The 18279-nt window shown below is 49.8% G+C and overlaps 1 protein-coding gene across 2 annotated transcripts in view; it reads right to left on the bottom strand.

Annotated features, from left to right (window-relative positions):
- Positions 1–1681: 1681 nt before the first annotated feature.
- Positions 1682–18279, bottom strand: part of cfap100 (cilia and flagella associated protein 100) — a 38918-nt gene continuing 22320 nt past the window's right edge. For both annotated transcript variants that reach the window (XM_072250570.1, XM_072250571.1), the window contains exons 10-16: positions 14291–14375; positions 13142–13202; positions 11957–12108; positions 10917–11052; positions 9012–9214; positions 4539–4632; positions 1682–2002 (exon numbers count right to left, since the gene is read on the bottom strand). In XM_072250570.1, coding sequence (XP_072106671.1) covers positions 1886–2002; positions 4539–4632; positions 9012–9214; positions 10917–11052; positions 11957–12108; positions 13142–13202; positions 14291–14375 — 848 coding nt within the window. In that variant the 3' untranslated portion in view covers positions 1682–1885. The remainder of the gene's footprint in view (positions 2003–4538; positions 4633–9011; positions 9215–10916; positions 11053–11956; positions 12109–13141; positions 13203–14290; positions 14376–18279) is intronic.

The following is an 18279-nucleotide window of genomic DNA, read 5'->3' as shown; positions in this document are numbered from 1 at the left end:
GGATGGCTGCTTTGTGATGGGAAGGCTGCTTAATTGTGGGCTCCACAGTACTTAGCTGCTTATTGGTTTAATATGAGTGCAAGACAGTGTGAGGCATGTTTTCACAGGTCACCCTATCGTGGGGAAATGTGTAATAGTTAATAGAAACATAGAAAAATAGGTGCAGGAGTAGGCCATTCGGCCCTTCGAGCCTGCACCGCCATTTATTATGATCATGGCTGATCATCCAACTCAGAACCCCGCCCCAGCCTTCCCTCCATACCCCCTGATCCCCGTAGCCACAAGGGCCATATCTAACTCCCTCTTAAATATAGCCAATGAACTGGCCTCGACTGTTTCCTGTGGCAGAGAATTCCACAGATTCACCACTCTCTGTGTGAAGAAGTTTTTCCTAATCTCGGTCCTAAAAGGCTTCCCCTTTATCCTCAAACGTTAGTCTGTATAATTTGAGGGCTCTTTGAGAGAAGAGGTGGTACATAGAACTTGAGTACTCAGCAGCTCAGAGCACCACTGTCAGTGGAGTAGGGATAGCACCAGAGCCTAACACTGAACTTTTGGGGTTAAAGGATTATAACTGGGCTCAAGCCGGACTCCTGGAGTTAAATTGAGGGTAAGATAGCGCATCACTTACAGTGCTAGTGACACCCCCCAATCCAGGTTTAATTCCCACCTGTCTGGAATTTGTACATTCTGCTTGTGATCAAATGGGTTTCCTCTGGGTGTTAGTTTCCTCCTACATTCCAAAGACGTATGGGTAAGTGTTAGTAATTGTGGACATTCTATTTTGGCGTCAGAAGCTCAGTGACACTTGTGGGCAGCCTCAGCACAACCCTCAGGCTGTTGGTTGCTGATGCAAATGATGCATTTCATTTAGTGGTTTGACATTTCGATATCTAGCTACACACACAAAATGCTGGAGGAACTCAACAGGTCAGGCAGCATCTGTGGAGGGGAATAAACATTATGGGCTGAGACCCTTTGTCAGGGTTAAATGAATTGTAGTGAGCAAGCTGCAATTGAGAAAAACCTCTGCAGATAATTGGTCGGGCTATAATTGGGCTTGTGGTCCTGGACTTGGGGGTATTTGATGAGAAAACCCCAAGAGTAGGAATAATGCTTCATTTATAATTTTTAGTGTGTGTATACTGTATCCTTGACAGTGACAGAAAGCCGCGAGGGTGGGGGGGGGGGGTCACCTCAGTCATTGTGCCTTAGGGAGAGCCTGACGGTTTTTCCAATTAACTGCCCCTCTAAGTTTGAGCTTCTAGTAGTGTGATCACTCAAGTCCATTATGATGTTCTCCTAAGGGATTGTCTATTGGTAGGGCCTCAGGTGGCTGAAGAAGCCTATCTGGGACCCACGTGTTAGGATGGAAAATCCCTATGCGTGACTGTATAACATGGTGGTGGGGGTGCTGGTTAATGGGCAGCTACCACACAGTTCTTGACAGATTGGGGTCAAGCTCCAGTGGCCTGGTTAGCAAGGTGATAGGAACCCTTTGTCTTGTTTGGAACCTACCCCTGCCATAGGTGACCGTACCTGGAGTTAAGCTCCACATGGCATTGCTCTGGGGATCTGATGAACTCACAAGCCTTTCTACCATGACGAGGTGACAATCCTTAGATAGTGTAATCAAACCAAGTTAAATACCACAGCCCTATGAGGCACATTTTTACTCATGAAAAAGATTTTATTCCCCATAATGACAATAGTTATTAAAAATACAAACTTTCACATGTACATAAACAGGCCCTCAACTAGTGCAGGTGTATTCTGGAGGGGAGTGAGAGAAAGCGTCTGCATTGGCCCATCTGAGCTGCTCAGTTCAGTAGGCGGAGTATCACCAGTGAGGCACGAGTTCATTTTCCTTCACCGCGCCTGCTGTTCAGTAACTGAAGTAATACTCTTCCTCCTCCTTCTCCTGGTCTGTGGTGTCTTGGACTTGTTTTTTATGCTCCTTTATCACCGGTGGCTCCGAGCGGTACACCAACCTCCGACCCAACTGCAGAGATGAAAAGGGTTAGGATTCACCCTGATTAGAACAGCCAGTATCTTACCTCCATACTGACTCAGACCAACATCAGCCCCAACGTACGGGTGGGCCACACTTCACCTTCAAAGGTGTCGAGGTGGTTAGGGCAGCAGGTGGTGTGTTGGCCTTCACTAGTCGGGGGATTGACTTCGAGAGCTGTGAGGTTATGTCGCAGCTCTATAAAACTCTGGTTAGACCACACTTGGAATATTGCATTCAGTGCTGGTCACCTCATAGGATGTGGAAGGTTTAGAGAGGGTGCCTAGGAAATTTACCAGGATGCTGCTTGGACGAGAGAACATGTCTTATGAGAGTAGGTTGAGAGAACCAGGGCTTTTCTCTTTAGAGCGAAGGAGCTGAGAGGTGGCTTGATCAAAGATGTACAAGATGGTAAGAGGCATAGATTGAGTGGATGGCCAGAGACTTTTTTCCTCGGGGCAGAAATGACTAATTTGACAGGGCATCATTTTAAGGTATTGGAGAAAATTATACGGGAGAAGTCAGTGTTAAGTTTTTTTTTACCCAGCGAGTGGAGGATGTGTGGAATACTCTACCAGGGGGATGATAGAGGCAGATACATTAGGGTCATTTAAGAGACTCTCAGATAGACACATGATTGATGGAGGGCTGTGTGGGAGGGTAGGTTAGAAGGTTGGCACAACATTGTGAGATAAAGGGCCTGTACAGTGGTAATGTTCTACGTTCACTCAATGCGATAGTTATCTGTCGTCACCGCTCACCTGAACCCAACCATTCACTACACTTCCCTTTAATCTCCTGGTTCTTGCCCCTTGACCAATGCAGATGACATCCTTTGTCTACATCCTACAGAATGCTAAATATCTCACAGTTTCCAGAGAAACCAAGGTCCTGCTCCAGGTCTACTAGGCAAATGTAATGTTAGCATTAATTTTGAGAGGGTTAGAGTATAAAAGTAAGGACATGCTGAGGCTTTATGAGGTATTGGTCAGGCCACGTTTGGAGTATTGTGAGCAGTTTTCAGCCCCCTTAGCTAAGGAAAGGTTTGCTGGCATTGGAGAGGTTTGCGAGAATGAATCCAGGAATGAAAGGGTTAACATAGGAGCATTTGTACTCATTGGAGTTTAGGAGAATGGTGGGGGGAGGGAGGAGGGTAATCTTAGTGAAAACTATCGAATAATGAAAGGCATGGATAGAATGGAGTGTCTAGTGGAGAGTAGGACCAGAGGGCACAGCCTCAGAACAGAGGATGTCCACTTAGAACAGAGATTAGCCACTTCTGACTAAAGAACTACCTCGTCTCCATTTTAAATTTCATTGGGGAGGGAGGGAACGTTGACTCAAACCATGAGAGGCCTGCGTTGGGCATTTTCATGCCTTACAGGGCGCAGACTGGAAGACTCCTCACACAGACACTAGAGCAATGTGTGATTAAGTGCCTTGCTCAAGGACACAAACACGCTGCCACAGCTGAGGCTCGAACTAGTGATCGTCAGTTCACTAGACGAATGCCTTAACCACTTGGCCACGTGCCCAACACAAGTTTCATTAGAATAGTGAATCTGTGGAACTCATTGCCACAGACGGGTGTGAAGGCCCAGTTGATAGGCTCTTGATTAGTAATAGTGTTAAAAGTTACGGGGGAAGAGGGCAGGAGAATGAGGTTGAGAGGGGTAACAAATCAGCCATAATGGAATGGCAATGCAGATTTGATGACCAAATAGCCTAATTCTGTTCCCATGTCATACGGTCCTATATTTGCAATCATTTTGCTAAATCTCTTCAACACCCTTTCCAAATTCTTTGCATTTTTTCTAAATATGAAGCCTGGAGCAGAAATGGTGTGACCAGTATCCTCTCTTGCACACTACCCTCTCTGATTCCCAGGGTTTGGGATGATTTTTGTACAATTGAATTTTGCCGTCATTTTCATCTGTAATCCAGATGACGCTTTGTTCCTTTTATAAGTGTACCACTAGTTTATTTTGCCTCTTATCTTAGAATGTATGTGCTGGCATTGGAGAGGGTCCAGAGCAGGCTCACAAGAATGATTCCAGGAATGAGAGGGTTAACTTATGAGAAATATTTGAAGTTTCTGAGCTGGAAATTAGAAGAATGGAGGAGGATCTCATTGAAACCTATTGAATATTCAGGTATTTCTTCAACCAGAGGTGGTGAATCTATGGAATTTTTTGCTGCCAACAGCTGTGGAGGTGGGGTCATTGGGTATATTTAAAGTGGATTAATCAGGGTGGCAAAGGTTATGGGGAAAAGGGAGGGGTAACAAATCAGTCATGATGAAATGGCAGAGCAGTCTCAATGGGCTGAATGACCTGATGTGGCTCTGATGTCTTATGGTCCAATGCTTCCTACCAAAGGTTTCTGCCACATTTTGAGATGTCTGCCTGGTGTCAGTGACTCTAACCATCAGTGGTTGTGTGTGGGGCAGGGGCTCTGACCCCACCGGTGTCACTGGTTCTGTGAACAGTGCGGTGGGGATCCGACGTCTTAACGCTCAGCTGATTACCTTCTTCTGGTGCTCTGCCTGTGACCTCATCATCGCCCGTTGGATCCGTTCCTCCTGGTGCAGTTTCTCTTCCCTCAGTTTCTCCTCCCTCAGCCTGCAGAATAAACAAGTGGGAGTGAGACCGACATTGAGAAGGAGTTCAGTCTCCCATCCTGTGCAACTACAAAGCGTCTTGTGCAGGTGCTGCCTCAAGAAGGCAGCATCCATCATCAAAGATCACACCATCGGCCTTCTGAAAATCCGAATATACGACATCCACTGAACCCCCTTTATCTATCCTACCTGTAATCTCCTCAAAGAATTCCAATAGGTTCGTCAGGCAGGATTTTCCCTGAAGGAAACCATGCTCTATGTACTATCTTGTCCTGTGTCACCAAGTACTCCCATCACCTCGTCCTTAACAATTGACTCCAACATCTTCCCAACCACTGAGGTCAGGCTAACTAGTCTATAATTTCCTTTCTGCTGCCTTCCTCCTTTCTTAAAGAATGAAGTGACATTTGCAATTTTCCAGTACCATGCCAGGGTTCAATGATTTTTGAAAGATCATTTCTGATGCCACCACAATCTCTAACGCTAACTCTTTCAGAACCCTAGGGTGCAGTTCATCTGGTCTGGATGACTTATGTACTTTTAGGTCTTTCAGCTTTTTGAGCACCTTCTCCCTTGTAATAGTAACTGCACCCATTTCTCTTCCTTCACACACTATAACATCAGGCACACTGCTAGTGTCTTCCATAGTGAAGACTGATGCAAAATACTCACTTAGTTCATCAGCCATCTCCTTGTCCCCTGTTATTATTTCTCCTGCCTCATTTTCTAGTGGTCCTACGTCCACTCTCATCTCTCTTTTGAAAAAAACTTTTACTATCCACTTTGATATTATTTGCTAGCTTGCTTTCAAATTTCATCTTTTCCCTGCTAATGATTTTTTTAGTTGCCCTCTGCAGGTTTTTAAAAACTTCCCAGTCCTCTATCTTCCCACTAATTTTTGCTTTGTTGTATGCCCTTTCTTTTGCTTTTACAATAACTTTGACTTTCCTTGTCAGCCACGGTTGTACTACTTTACCATTTGAGTATTTTTTCATTTTTGGAATACATATGTACTGCACCTTCCTCATTTTTCTGAGAAACTCACACCATTGCTGCTCTGCTGTCATCCCTGCCAGCAGCTCCTTCTAATTTACTTTGGTCAACTTCTCTCTCATACCACTGTAATTTCCCTTACTCCATTGAAATACTGCTACATCAGACATTTCTTTCTCCCTATCAAATTTCAAGTTGAACTTGAGCATATTGTGGAAAAAAAGTGCAGTAGACATTTCGGGCCGGGACTCTTTGGCAGTGTGGAGGATCAGAGGGATCTTGGGTCCAAGTCCATAGGACACAAAGCTGCACTGGCCTTCATCAACCGTAGGATTGAGTTCAAGAGCCGAGAGGTAATGATACAGCTATATAGGATGCTGGTCAGACCCCACTTGGAGTACTGTGCTCAGTTCTGGTCACCTCACTACAGGAAGGATGTGGATACTATAGAAAGGGTGCAGAGGAGATTTACAAGGATATTGCCTGGATTGGGGAGCATGCCTTATGAGAATAGGTTGAGTGAACTCAGCCTTTTCTCTTTGGAGTTACAGAGGATGAGAGGTGACCTGATAGAGGTGTATAAGATGAAGAGAGGCATTGATCTTGTGGATAGTCAGAGGCTTTCTCCCACAATGGTTGCCACAAGAGGACATAGGTTTAAGGAGCTGGGGAGTAGGTACAGAGGAGGTGTCAGGGGTAAGTTTTTTACTCAGAGAGTGGTGAGTATGTGGAATGGGCTGCTGGCAACGGTGGTGGAGACGAATACAACGGTCTTTTAAGAGACTTTTAGATAGGTACATGGCGCTTAGTAAAATAGAGGGCTATGGGTAAACCTAGTAATTTCTATGGTCGGGACATGTTGGGCACAACTTTGTGGGCCGAAGGGCCTGTATTGTGCTGTAGGTTTTTTTGTGTTTCTATGTTTCTATGACTTTTCATGGCCCCTCCTGGCTTTCCTAGTTCCCTTCTTTAGTTCTTTTTTGGCTCCTTGATACTCCTCATGTGCTTCATTTGTTTCTAACTTCCAAAGCCTTACATAGTTTTTCTTCTTCACTAGATTCATCATTCATAAATTCATTACATACGGCTCTCTTATCTTTCCATCCCTGTCCTTCCTTCTAACAGGAACATACCTTTCCTGTACTCTGTGCAATTGACCTTTAAACACCCTCCACATATCTGATGTGGATTTGCCAGAGAAAAGGTGTTCCCAATTAACATTGATTAGTTCCTGCCTAATGCCCTCCGAAATTGCCCTACTCCAATTTAAAACTCCCAGAAAGACCATATCTATCCTAATCTATAGCTATCCTGAAAGATAAGGAGTTGTGGTTACTGTGCACCCACTGAAAGCTCAGGCTGATTACCCAACACCAGGTCCAATATGGTTCCTCCTCTCATTGGACCATCCACATATTGATTTCAGAAACCTTCCTGGATATACGTAAACTCTATCCCATCTAGACCCCTACACCAAGAAGGTCCCAGTTTATATTGGGAAACTTGAAACCCCCATGACAACGACCCTCTTACTTTTACACATTTCCTTCATCTGATTACAAGAATCTGATTAGAAGAATCAATGAAACCTATCGAATATTGAAAGGTCTGTACAGAGTGGACATGGAGAGGATGTTTTCTGTAGTGGGAGAGGCTAGGACCAGAGGGCACAGCCTCAGAATACAGGGATGTCCATTGGAACAGAGATGAGGAGGAATTTCTTTAGCCAGAGGGTGGTGAATCTGTGGAATTCATTGCGACAGACAGCTGTGGAGGCCAAGTCATTGGGTGTATTTAAAGTGGAAGTTGATAGCTTCTTGGTAGGTCAAGCTGTTAAAGGATACAGGCAGTTGGCAGGAGAAGGGGGTTGAGAGGGTTAATAAATCAGTCAAAGTAGAACAATGGTGCAGACTTGATGATCTGAATGGGTTAATTCTGCTTGTTTGACTTTTGGCCCTATGGTTCAGTATAGCAACATTCCATTTGGCCCAAACACAACATTGAATTAAATTCGCTTCCATCCTATCTGCTTCCACCACCTCCTCTGGCAGCACGTTCCAGCATTCACAATCCTACATGTGTATAAAAATAATGACTTGTAAATCTCCTTTGAACTTTCCCCCTCTCACCTTAAATACCTGCCCTCCAGTATTTGACATTTCTACTCTTTATGTGTATCATAATTTTGTAAAACACTTCAGATTCAGATGTATTTATCAGCTGTACATTGAACCATACAGTGAAGTGCATTGTTTGTGTTAACAGCCAGCACAACCTAAGGAAGTGCTGGGGGCAGCCCCCAAGTGTCACCGGACATTCTGGCACTGTGACAAGTCTCAGCCTTCGCTGCTACAGAGAAAACAACCCAAGTTGTCTGACCTCTACGCCCTCTAATATAGGCAATGCCCTGGTGAACATCTTCTACAAAGTCTCCACTGCAATCAGAATAGCACACAACAGCAGAATTTACTTTTTATTTATTCAGTGATACAGTGTGGAATAGACCCCTCAAGCTGCACCAACCCAGCAACCCATGAAACCCTGATTTAATCCTAACCCAATCACGGGACAATTTAGTGACCAATTGCCTACCAGGTATGTCTTTGGACTGTGGGAGGAAACCCATGCATTCTATGAGGAGTACAGACTCCTTAGAGATGATGCCAGAATTGAACTCCGAACCCCTACGCCCCACAGACTCAACCTGCAACTTAACCTTCGAGGATCCTGCTCAAGGGCTCCCAAGTCCCTTTGCACATCAGTTTTTCGTATCTTCATTTAGAAAATAGTCAACCCTTTCATTTTTTCCTACCAAAGTGCATGATCATACAACTCCCATCAGGATCTTTTTATCCTTGCAGCTTCTTAACTCTATCCATAATGATTCAAAACCTTCTCACCCTCTGTCACCTCTTTCTAATGATTTGATTTCATTGTTAAGCAACAGAGCAACACCACCTCCTCTGCCCTCCTGCCTGTCTTTCCAATACAATGTGTATCCTTGGACATGAAGCTCCCAGCTATAACCATCTTTCAGCCATGATTCAGTGATGCCCACAACACCATTCCTGCCAGTCTGCAACTGTGTTACAGGTTCATCCAGCTTATTCTGTATAGTGGGTGCATTCAAATCTTCAGTTATGTATTCACTCTGTTGGATTTTGTCTACGTTTTACATTACAGCAAAGTACTTCTAGAACAACAACAGCATGAGCTGCATTCTCCTGACCAAGCTAGATAGCCTGACATTGACCTGTGTTAAACTCCATGGACGACCTGGCCCACGTTCTTGCTGCAGCCTTGTGATAACTCTGCCAGCTCTGATAGCCTGGCACCAGATGCTGGGTGCTTTAACCGACATGGCCTACCACCCTGGGCACCCCTCACCTCATCCTCCTCTCCTTCTCCTTGTTCTTCTCGGCCAGCTCCACCTTTTCCCGAGGCAGCTTCTCGAGGTTTTCAAACAGGTCCTCCAGGTAGTTCTCGATGCTGGTCAGCATCTGCAGAGTAGTCATGTTTGCCTCATTCTCTCCAATGCAGGAGTGGTAAACCTCCATCACCTTCTGATCCAGCGCCTCCAGCATTTTATCCTGTGGTCAGATTGCACAGTTGTCAGACTTCAGACCTGTTTAGCAGATGTACATCGAAAGGTGCAGTGAAATGTTAACAAGGATGCGCTGGGGGCAGCCTGCGAGTGTTCAACAGACCACGCCCACCACACTCAGAACAGAATAAGATGATAACAGCAAAACAAGACCCTTCCTTGGCCCTGGACTCTCAGACATCAGGTGTCCAACTTCGGACTTTGCCCCAGGACTTGCCAGTCATGGGTTTGAACTTTGGCCTTCAACGTCCAAACTAGCACGGACCTTCACCCCAGTGAGCTGGGCCTTGGAGACTGCTTTGGGGCTCCAGCCCTGGTCTTCCATCTTCTGGGCTCACTGGGAGGGGGAGATCAGTGGTAGCAGATGCTGTGTCAGTGAGTGCTACCAGAGAGAAACTGGATTGAGTTTGAGCACTACTACACAGAAACAGGCCCTTCAGCCCATCTAGTCCCTGCCAAACTGTTACACTGCCTAGTCCCATCGACCCACACCTGCACCATATCCCTCCTTAACCCTCCCATCCAAGTCATTATTGAAGCTTCTCTTAAACGTTGCAATCGAACCTACATCCACCACGTCCACTGGCAGCTCGGCCCACACTCTCACCATTCAGCCCAGCATGTCTCTTTCACCCTTCTATCATGACTGATACACTTTTTTTCTCAGCCCCTTTCTCCTGCCTTCTTCCTACGACTTTGACACTCTTACTAATCAAGAACCTAATGATTTGGCTTCCACTGTCTAGCTCCAATGTCTGCACCCGGACCATACCCCTCCATACACCACCCCCCCCCCAGCCATGTACCTATCCAAGCTTTTCTTAAACATTGCAGTCAAACCCGCATTCAGCACTTTCGCTGACAGCTCATTCCACATTCACACCATCCTATGAGTGAAAAAGTTCCCCTTCATATTCCACACACAAAATGCTGGAGGAACTCAGCAGGCCAGGCAGCATCTATGGAAAAAAAGTACAGTCAATGTTTCGGGCCAAAACCCACTCCTGAAGATTTAAACTTCTTCAGGGTAGGCATCCCTGGAAGAGACTTCGCAGAGTAGTAATCCAATCACAAACCAGTGAAAATCTGCAGATGCTGGAAATCTGAGTAATACACACAAAATGCTGGAAGAACTCAGCAGGCCAGGCAGCATCAATGGAAAAAAGTACAGTCGACATTTCGGGACGAAACCCTTCCGTAGGACTGGCTCTCATGTTCCCGTTATTTCTGTTTTCACTCTTAACCTATGACCTCTAGTTCTGGTCTCACCCAACCTCGGTGGAAAAAGCCTGCTTGCATTTACCCTATCTATACCCCTCATAATTTTGCATATCTCTATCAAATCTCCCCTCATTCTCCTACACTCCAGGGAATAAACTACTAACCTATTCAATCTTTCCCTACACTCAAGTCCTCCAGTCCTGGCAACATCCTTGCAAAATTCCTCTGCATTCTTTAAAGCTCATTGATCTCTTTCCTGTAGGTGACCAGAACTGCACTCAGTACTCCAAATTCGATCTCTTCAACCTTTCTCAAGTCCTCAATTCCCAGCAACATCCTTGTAAATGTTCCCTGTATTCTTTCAGTTTTATTGATAGATTTGCTGTGCACTGGTGGAGGAAGAGAGGGAGCATTTAGTGGGAGAGGAGCAATTCCCATGGAGCTACAACCACAGACAAGCCCGGTACCTGATCTTCGATTGTGCTCTGGCTGAACGAGAACATCTTGGCTTTGAGCTCCAGCTCGGCTGCTCTGCTCTCCTCCTTCGCCACAGCCTCAGTCAAAACACTCAGCTGCTGTTTCAGAAAGTCCGTCTCACAGTTCCTGCCAGAGCGTTAAGTCAATTTATTGTCAAGATACATACATGTCACGGTATACCACCCTAAGATTCATTGTCTTAAAGGGACGTACAGGAAAATAAAGAAATACAATAGAATTTATGAAAGTCTATACATAAACAAATACTGCAAAAGATGACAGACTGCAAATAAAATAATACTGTGAACAAGAGTTGTAAAGCCTGTAGGTTGTGGAATGAGCTCAGAGTTGAGATGAGTGATGTTATCCACACCGGTTCAGGAGTCTGAGGGGGAATAACTTTTCCTGAAACTCGTGGTGTGGGAGCCAAGCACTCAGTGCCTCCGCCCCGATGGAGAGCGTGGCCTGGATGGCTGCAGTCCTGGATGACAGATGCTGCTTTCCTGAGGCACTGCTCAATGGCGGGAAGGCATTTGCCTGTGGTGGACTGGGCCGTATCCACCACTTTCAGTAGACTCTGGTCATCATGTCCACAGTCCTGGGGACCCTCCCACCATCCCCAGGAAACAGGACGAGCACCCCTCACCTCCCGAGTCTGGGGGACAGGAGTAGCCATTCACCCTGGGAGCCTGCTCGGTTGGGAAAGGTTGAAGAGATCAAATTTGCAGTTCTGAGCAACACTTCAAACACAATGGGATCCGGGGGAGAAAAACACTGGGCAATTAAATGTGACTAAAACATGCATCAGATGGTTGTAACTGAGGGGGTGGGTTCAGACATGAGAGGGTGGCCCAGGGGATTCCCGAGCTAAGGGCTCAGGTAGGTGAAGGCACCACTGACAGGGAGGAGTTTGAGAGGTCAGACTGGAGGGGGAGGAGGTTCACATGGGTGGGGAGGGAAGGAGGGAGGAGGTTTCACGGCTCGTTGGGAGGAGGTCACGGACGCCAGTGATCACAGCAGGTGGATGTACATTTTAACCTGCGCATCAGCCATGGCCTGTTTGATCTCCTCCACGGCCTCCTCGGTCTCCTGTGAGTTGAGGATGAGTGACAGGTTGTGCTCCTCCAGTTCGGTGTAGATGTCCAACAACTGCTTCGGGTCGGTGAAGTAAATCTCCGGTTCCTGTCCAAGATCAAAGCTCAGACAGTGGATCCTCCCTTCCACCCCTCCACACCCTCTACTCCCCGCCGTCCCTGACTCCTCCCCTCCTCAGCCCCTCCGTATCCCCCGGCTCGTTCCCTCCGCCCCCTCCACATCCCTACTCCTCCCCTTCGCTCCCTCCACATCTCGGACTCCCACTGAAGGTTAACTGCTCTTGCCATGCTCTCCCCACCCACACAGCTCGTGGACGTCTCCTTGCCTGCTGCTCACAAACACATCTCTGCGTGAACCATGAGCAAACTTGGAAATAGAAACGTGGATCCCTTATTGATCCAGCTTGTGAACAGACACTGATCCGAGTAAACAGTTTTACTTGTCATTCGTACAGTGCAACACGTCAACAACCAGCACAGTCTGAGGATGTGCGCGGGGCAGCCTGCAAGAGTCGTCATGCTTCCGGTGCCACGATTTACTCACTCTTTGGCGTGTGGGAGGAAACCAGAGCACCCAGAGGAAACTCGCTTGGTCACGGGGAGGATGTACAAAGCCCTCACTGAGGTGGTGGTATTCAAGTCTGATCTCTCGTGCTGTACGGCCCTGCACTAACCGCTACGCTATCGTGCTGTCCCATCGTCAGTGCGTGCAGAGGCACTGGTGCGGGTGATGGGGCACCACAGCGACGTGGTGGTTAGCACAACGCAATGACAGCACAGGACATTCCGGAGATCGGAGACCAATTCCGGAGCTGCTCTGTGAGGAGTGCCTGTACGTTCCCCACTGTGGAATGTCTGGGTTTTCCCTGGGCGCTCCAGGTTCCTCCCACAAACTGGGTAGGTGAATTGGTGAATTGCCTCATGATTAGGGTAGGGTTACTCGTGGTTGTTGAGGGTTGCGGGCTGGTGTGGCTGAAAGGGTACAGGGTCTACTCCATGATGTCTTGCTAAACGTAATGAAAATAAAAGGATGCTGACAGGGAGGATGAGCTGGCTGGACCAACGGTGTCAGCAAGCAATTGATACCGTGAAATGATGTATGACTGAAAAGTCAACCAAACCTCATCATTGCTTAACCAGTCCAGCTCCTCAGACTTCGCCTCAATGGAAACAGCACTGGTCCTTAACAGGAAACAGGACACAAAGGGTTAACAGAGTAGCTAGAGTGTGAAATGTACACCCTTGCTTCACCCACTCACCCCCTCACCCCAGATCGGCTCAATGTGACATCAACAGTCACCAGAGGAGACACAGTTCAACAATGGGATTCTTAGTAATCTCATTGGGCCTACACATCCAGTGGAGACTGAATCACAGGCCGTGGCAGGAATGAATCTCCCTCCACACCGTCCCATCACACACTCCCGGGGTCAGACACGGAGTGAAGGTCCCTCCGCACCGTCCCATCACACACTCCCGGGGTCAGACACGGAGTGAAGGTCCCTCCGCACCGTCCCATCACACACTCCCGGGGTCAGACACGGAGTGAATCTCCCCCCGCACCGTCCCATCACACACTCCCGGGGTCAGACACGGAGTGAATCTCCCCCCGCACCGTCCCATCACACACTCCCGGGGTCAGACACGGAGTGAATCTCCCCCCGCACCGTCCCATCACACACTCCCGGGGTCAGACACGGAGTGAATCTCCCCCCGCACCGTCCCCTCACACACTCCCGGGGTCAGACACGGAGTGAATCTCCCCCCGCACCGTCCCCTCACACACTCCCGGGGTCAGACACGGAGTGAATCTCCCCCCGCACCGTCCCCTCACACACTCCCGGGGTCAGACACGGAGTGAATCTCCCCCCGCACCGTCCCCTCACACACTCCCGGGGTCAGACACGGAGTGAATCTCCCCCCGCACCGTCCCACCACACACTCCCGGGGTCAGACACGGAGTGAATCTCCCCCCGCACCGTCCCCTCACACACTCCCGGGGTCAGACACGGAGTGAATCTCCCCCCGCACCGTCCCATCACACACTCCCGGGGTCAGACACGGAGTGAATCTCCCCCCGCACCGTCCCCTCACACACTCCCGGGGTCAGACACGGAGTGAATCTCCCCCCGCACCGTCCCCTCACACACAAAGTAACACCCCTCCTGTATGCTGGAACTGTGCCCTGTGCTTTTGATGCATTCCTGCTGTAGTCTCACTGCCCCCTCACCCTCGAGGTGCCGGGGTCCCTCACTGTACCGTGTACTTACTTCCTCCATTTGGCAGAGTCCCTGGATCGCTGCAGCGGAGACCGCATCCCTATGACTGACTGCACGCCAATTCGACTGCCCTTTCCTGCAGGCAGAAAGGAGGGAGAGGCCCCATTAACACAAGCCTGAGCTCATCAGCCCCACAAAGGCCCCCATTCCCCGACTGGCCGTCGCTTACTCGGCAGTGAGGGGAGTTCTGTGCTTTTCCCCTTAATGAAAGGTACAGCATATCGTTGAGGATACTGTTGGGGAGGATGACAGCAACCTGGTCTCTGGCACTGAGTCTGGCCCTGTGACTCATTAGGAAAGGGAGGGGGTGGGGGTGAGTCTGGCCCTGTGGCTCATTAGGAAAGGGAGGGGGTGGGGGTGAGTCTGGCCCTGTGACTCATTAGGAAAGGGGGGGTGGGGGTGAGTCTGGCCCTGTGACTCATTAGGAAAGGGGGGGTGGGGGTGAGTCTGGCCCTGTGACTCATTAGGAAAGGGGGGGGTGGGGGTGAGTCTGGCCCTGTGACTCATTAGGAAAGGGGGGGTGGGGGTGAATCTGGCCCTGTGACTCATTAGGAAAGGGGGGGTTGGGGTGAGTCTGGCCCTGTGCTCATTAGGAAAGGGGGGGTGGGGGTGAGTCTGGCCCTGTGGCTCATTAGGAAAGGGGGGGTGGGGGTGAGTCTGGCCCTGTGGCTCATTAGTAAAGGGAGGGGTGGGGGTGAGTCTGGCCCTGTGACTCATTAGGAAAGGGGGGGTGGGGGTGAGTCTGGCCCTGTGCTCATTAGGAAAGGGGGGGTGGGGGTGAGTCTGGACCCGTGACTCATTAGGAAAGGGGGGGGTGGGGGTGAGTCTGGCCCTGTGACTCATTAGGAAAGGGGGGGTGGGGGTGAGTCTGGCCCTGTGCTCATTAGGAAAGGGGGGGTGGGGGTGAGTCTGGCCCTGTGACTCATTAGGAAAGGGGGGGTGGGGGTGAGTCTGGCCCTGTGCTCGTTAGGAAAGGGGGGGTGGGGGTGAGTCTGGCCCTGTGGCTCATTAGGAAAGGGGGGGTTGGGGTGAGTCTGGCCCTGTGCTCATTAGGAAAGGGGGGGGTGGGGGTGAGTCTGGCCCTGTGGCTCATTAGGAAAGGGGGGGGTGGGGGTGAGTCTGGCCCTGTGGCTCATTAGGAAAGGGGGGGTGGGGGTGAGTCTGGCCCTGTGGCTCATTAGTAAAGGGAGGGGTGGGGGTGAGTCTGGCCCTGTGACTCATTAGGAAAGGGGGGGTGGGGGTGAGTCTGGCCCTGTGCTCATTAGGAAAGGGGGGGTGGGGGTGAGTCTGGCCCTGTGACTCATTAGGAAAGGGGGGGTGGGGGTGAGTCTGGCCCTGTGACTCATTAGGAAAGGGGGGGTGGGGGTGAGTCTGGCCCTGTGCTCATTAGGAAAGGGGGGGTGGGGGTGAGTCTGGCCCTGTGACTCATTAGGAAAGGGGGGGTGGGGGTGAGTCTGGCCCTGTGCTCGTTAGGAAAGGGGGGGTGGGGGTGAGTCTGGCCCTGTGGCTCATTAGGAAAGGGGGGGTTGGGGTGAGTCTGGCCCTGTGCTCATTAGGAAAGGGGGGGGTGGGGGTGAGTCTGGCCCTGTGGCTCATTAGGAAAGGGGGGGGTGGGGGTGAGTCTGGCCCTGTGGCTCATTAGGAAAGGGGGGGTGGGGGTGAGTCTGGCCCTGTGGCTCATTAGTAAAGGGAGGGGTGGGGGTGAGTCTGGCCCTGTGACTCATTAGGAAAGGGGGGGTGGGGGTGAGTCTGGCCCTGTGCTCATTAGGAAAGGGGGGGTGGGGGTGAGTCTGGCCCTGTGACTCATTAGGAAAGGGGGGGTGGGGGTGAGTCTGGCCCTGTGACTCATTAGGAAAGGGGGGGTGGGGGTGAGTCTGGCCCTGTGCTCATTAGGAAAGGGGGGGTGGGGGTGAGTCTGGACCCGTGACTCATTAGGAAAGGGGGGGGTGGGGGTGAGTCTGGCCCTGTGCTCATTAGGAAAGGGGGGGTGGGGGTGAGTCTGGCCCTGTGACTCATTAGGAAAGGGGGGGTGGGGGTGAGTCTGGCCCTGTGCTCATTAGGAAAGGGGGGGTGGGGGTGAGTCTGGCCCTGTGACTCATTAGGAAAGGGGGGGTGGGGGTGAGTCTGGCCCTGTGCTCGTTAGGAAAGGGGGGGTGGGGGTGAGTCTGGCCCTGTGGCTCATTAGTAAAGGGAGGGGTGGGGGTGAGTCTGGCCCTGTGACTCATTAGGAAAGGGGGGGTGGGGGTGAGTCTGGCCCTGTGACTCATTAGGAAAGGGGGGGTGGGGGTGAGTCTGGCCCTGTGCTCATTAGGAAAGGGGGGGTGGGGGTGAGTCTGGCCCTGTGACTCATTAGGAAAGGGGGGGTGGGGGTGAGTCTGGCCCTGTGCTCATTAGGAAAGGGGGGGTGGGGGTGAGTCTGGCCCTGTGCTCGTTAGGAAAGGCGGGGTGGGGGTGAGTCTGGCCCTGTGGCTCATTAGGAAAGGGGGGGGTGGGGGTGAGTCTGGCCCTGTGCTCATTAGGAAAGGGGGGGTGGGGGTGAGTCTGGCCCTGTGCTCATTAGGAAAGGGGGGGTGGGGGTGAGTCTGGCCCTGTGCTCGTTAGGAAAAGGGGGGTGGGGGTGAATCTGCAGTAATGATTGGAGGCTCCATCATTAGAGGAAATGAAAGCAGATTCTGTGGACGTGATAGCCACACCTGGGCTGTATGTTGCCTCCCAGGTGCCCAGGTACACAGCATTCTCAAGGGGGGTAGCTGCTGAATGTTCTGGGGTGTAGATGTTTCACTGGGGAAGAGGGGTGAAGGAGCTGGGGAGTCTCACTGCCATTCAGGGAGAGGATCACAGCTGCAGTAAAAGAGGATGCTGTCAAGGGATTGTCTACCGAGTCAAGTGTAGGTGGAAGTCAGAAACAGGAAGGGAGCAATCACTCTGTTGGGAGTATTCTGCAGACCCTCCAATAGCACTAGAGACACTGAGGAATAAATTGGGAAGCAGAGTTTCAAAAGGTGCATAAAATAACAGGGTTGTTGTCATGGGTGACTTTAACTTCCCAAATATTGATTGACACCTCCTTAGTGCAAAAGGTTTCGATGGGCAAAATTTGCTAGGTGTGGCCAGGAAGGATTCATGATACAATATGTAAACAAGCCATCTAGAGAGGCTACACTGGATCTGCAGTAGATAATGAACTGGGTCAGGTATCAGTGACCACAACCCCCTGACTTTTATCATAGACTTGGAGAGCTACAGTATATGAGCAGATGGTTAGGAAAAATATTTAACTGGGAGAGTGCCAGTTCTGATGCTATGAATGTGAATTGGGAACAGTTGTACTTGGGGAGTTGGACAGTGGAAACGTGGAGGTTGTTTCGGGAGCACTTGCACGGAGTTCTGGATAGGCTAGTCCCATTGAGACGGAAAGGACGGTGGGTTGAAGGAACCGTGGTTAACAAGAGATATGGAACACCTCGTCAAGAGGAAGAAAGAGGCTTATTTAAGGTTTAGGAAGCAAGGATCAGACAAGGCTCTGGAGAGTTACAAGGTAGCCAGGAAGGAGCTGAAGAATGATCTTGGGAGAGCTCAAAGGGGGCATGAAAAGACCTTGGTGAGGAAGATTAAGGAAATCCCCAGGGCATTCTACAAGTACATGAAGAAAAGGACAATGACTAGACTGGGGGTAGGATCAATCAGGGATAGAACAGGAAACATGTGTCTGGAGTCGGAGGAGGTAGGGGAGGTCCTTAATGTATACCTTGCTTCGGTATTGACCAGTGAGAGGGACATAGACATTTGTGAGGACAGAGTAAAACAGGCTGATATGATGGAACATGCCCATGTTCAGAAAGAGGATGTACTGGAACTTTTGAAAAGTATTAGGATAGATGTCCCCAGGGCCAGATGGGATGTACCCCAGGTTACTACGGGAAGCAAGGGGAGAGATTGCTGAGCTCTCACCAATAATCTTTGCATCCTCACTGATGACT

The sequence above is a fragment of the Mobula birostris genome, unplaced genomic scaffold (assembly GCF_030028105.1).
Source record: "Mobula birostris isolate sMobBir1 unplaced genomic scaffold, sMobBir1.hap1 scaffold_420, whole genome shotgun sequence".
NCBI lineage: Eukaryota > Metazoa > Chordata > Chondrichthyes > Myliobatiformes > Myliobatidae > Mobula > Mobula birostris.
Note: the sequence above shows the minus strand (reverse complement) of the source record. Positions and strands in the feature narration are given on the sequence as shown.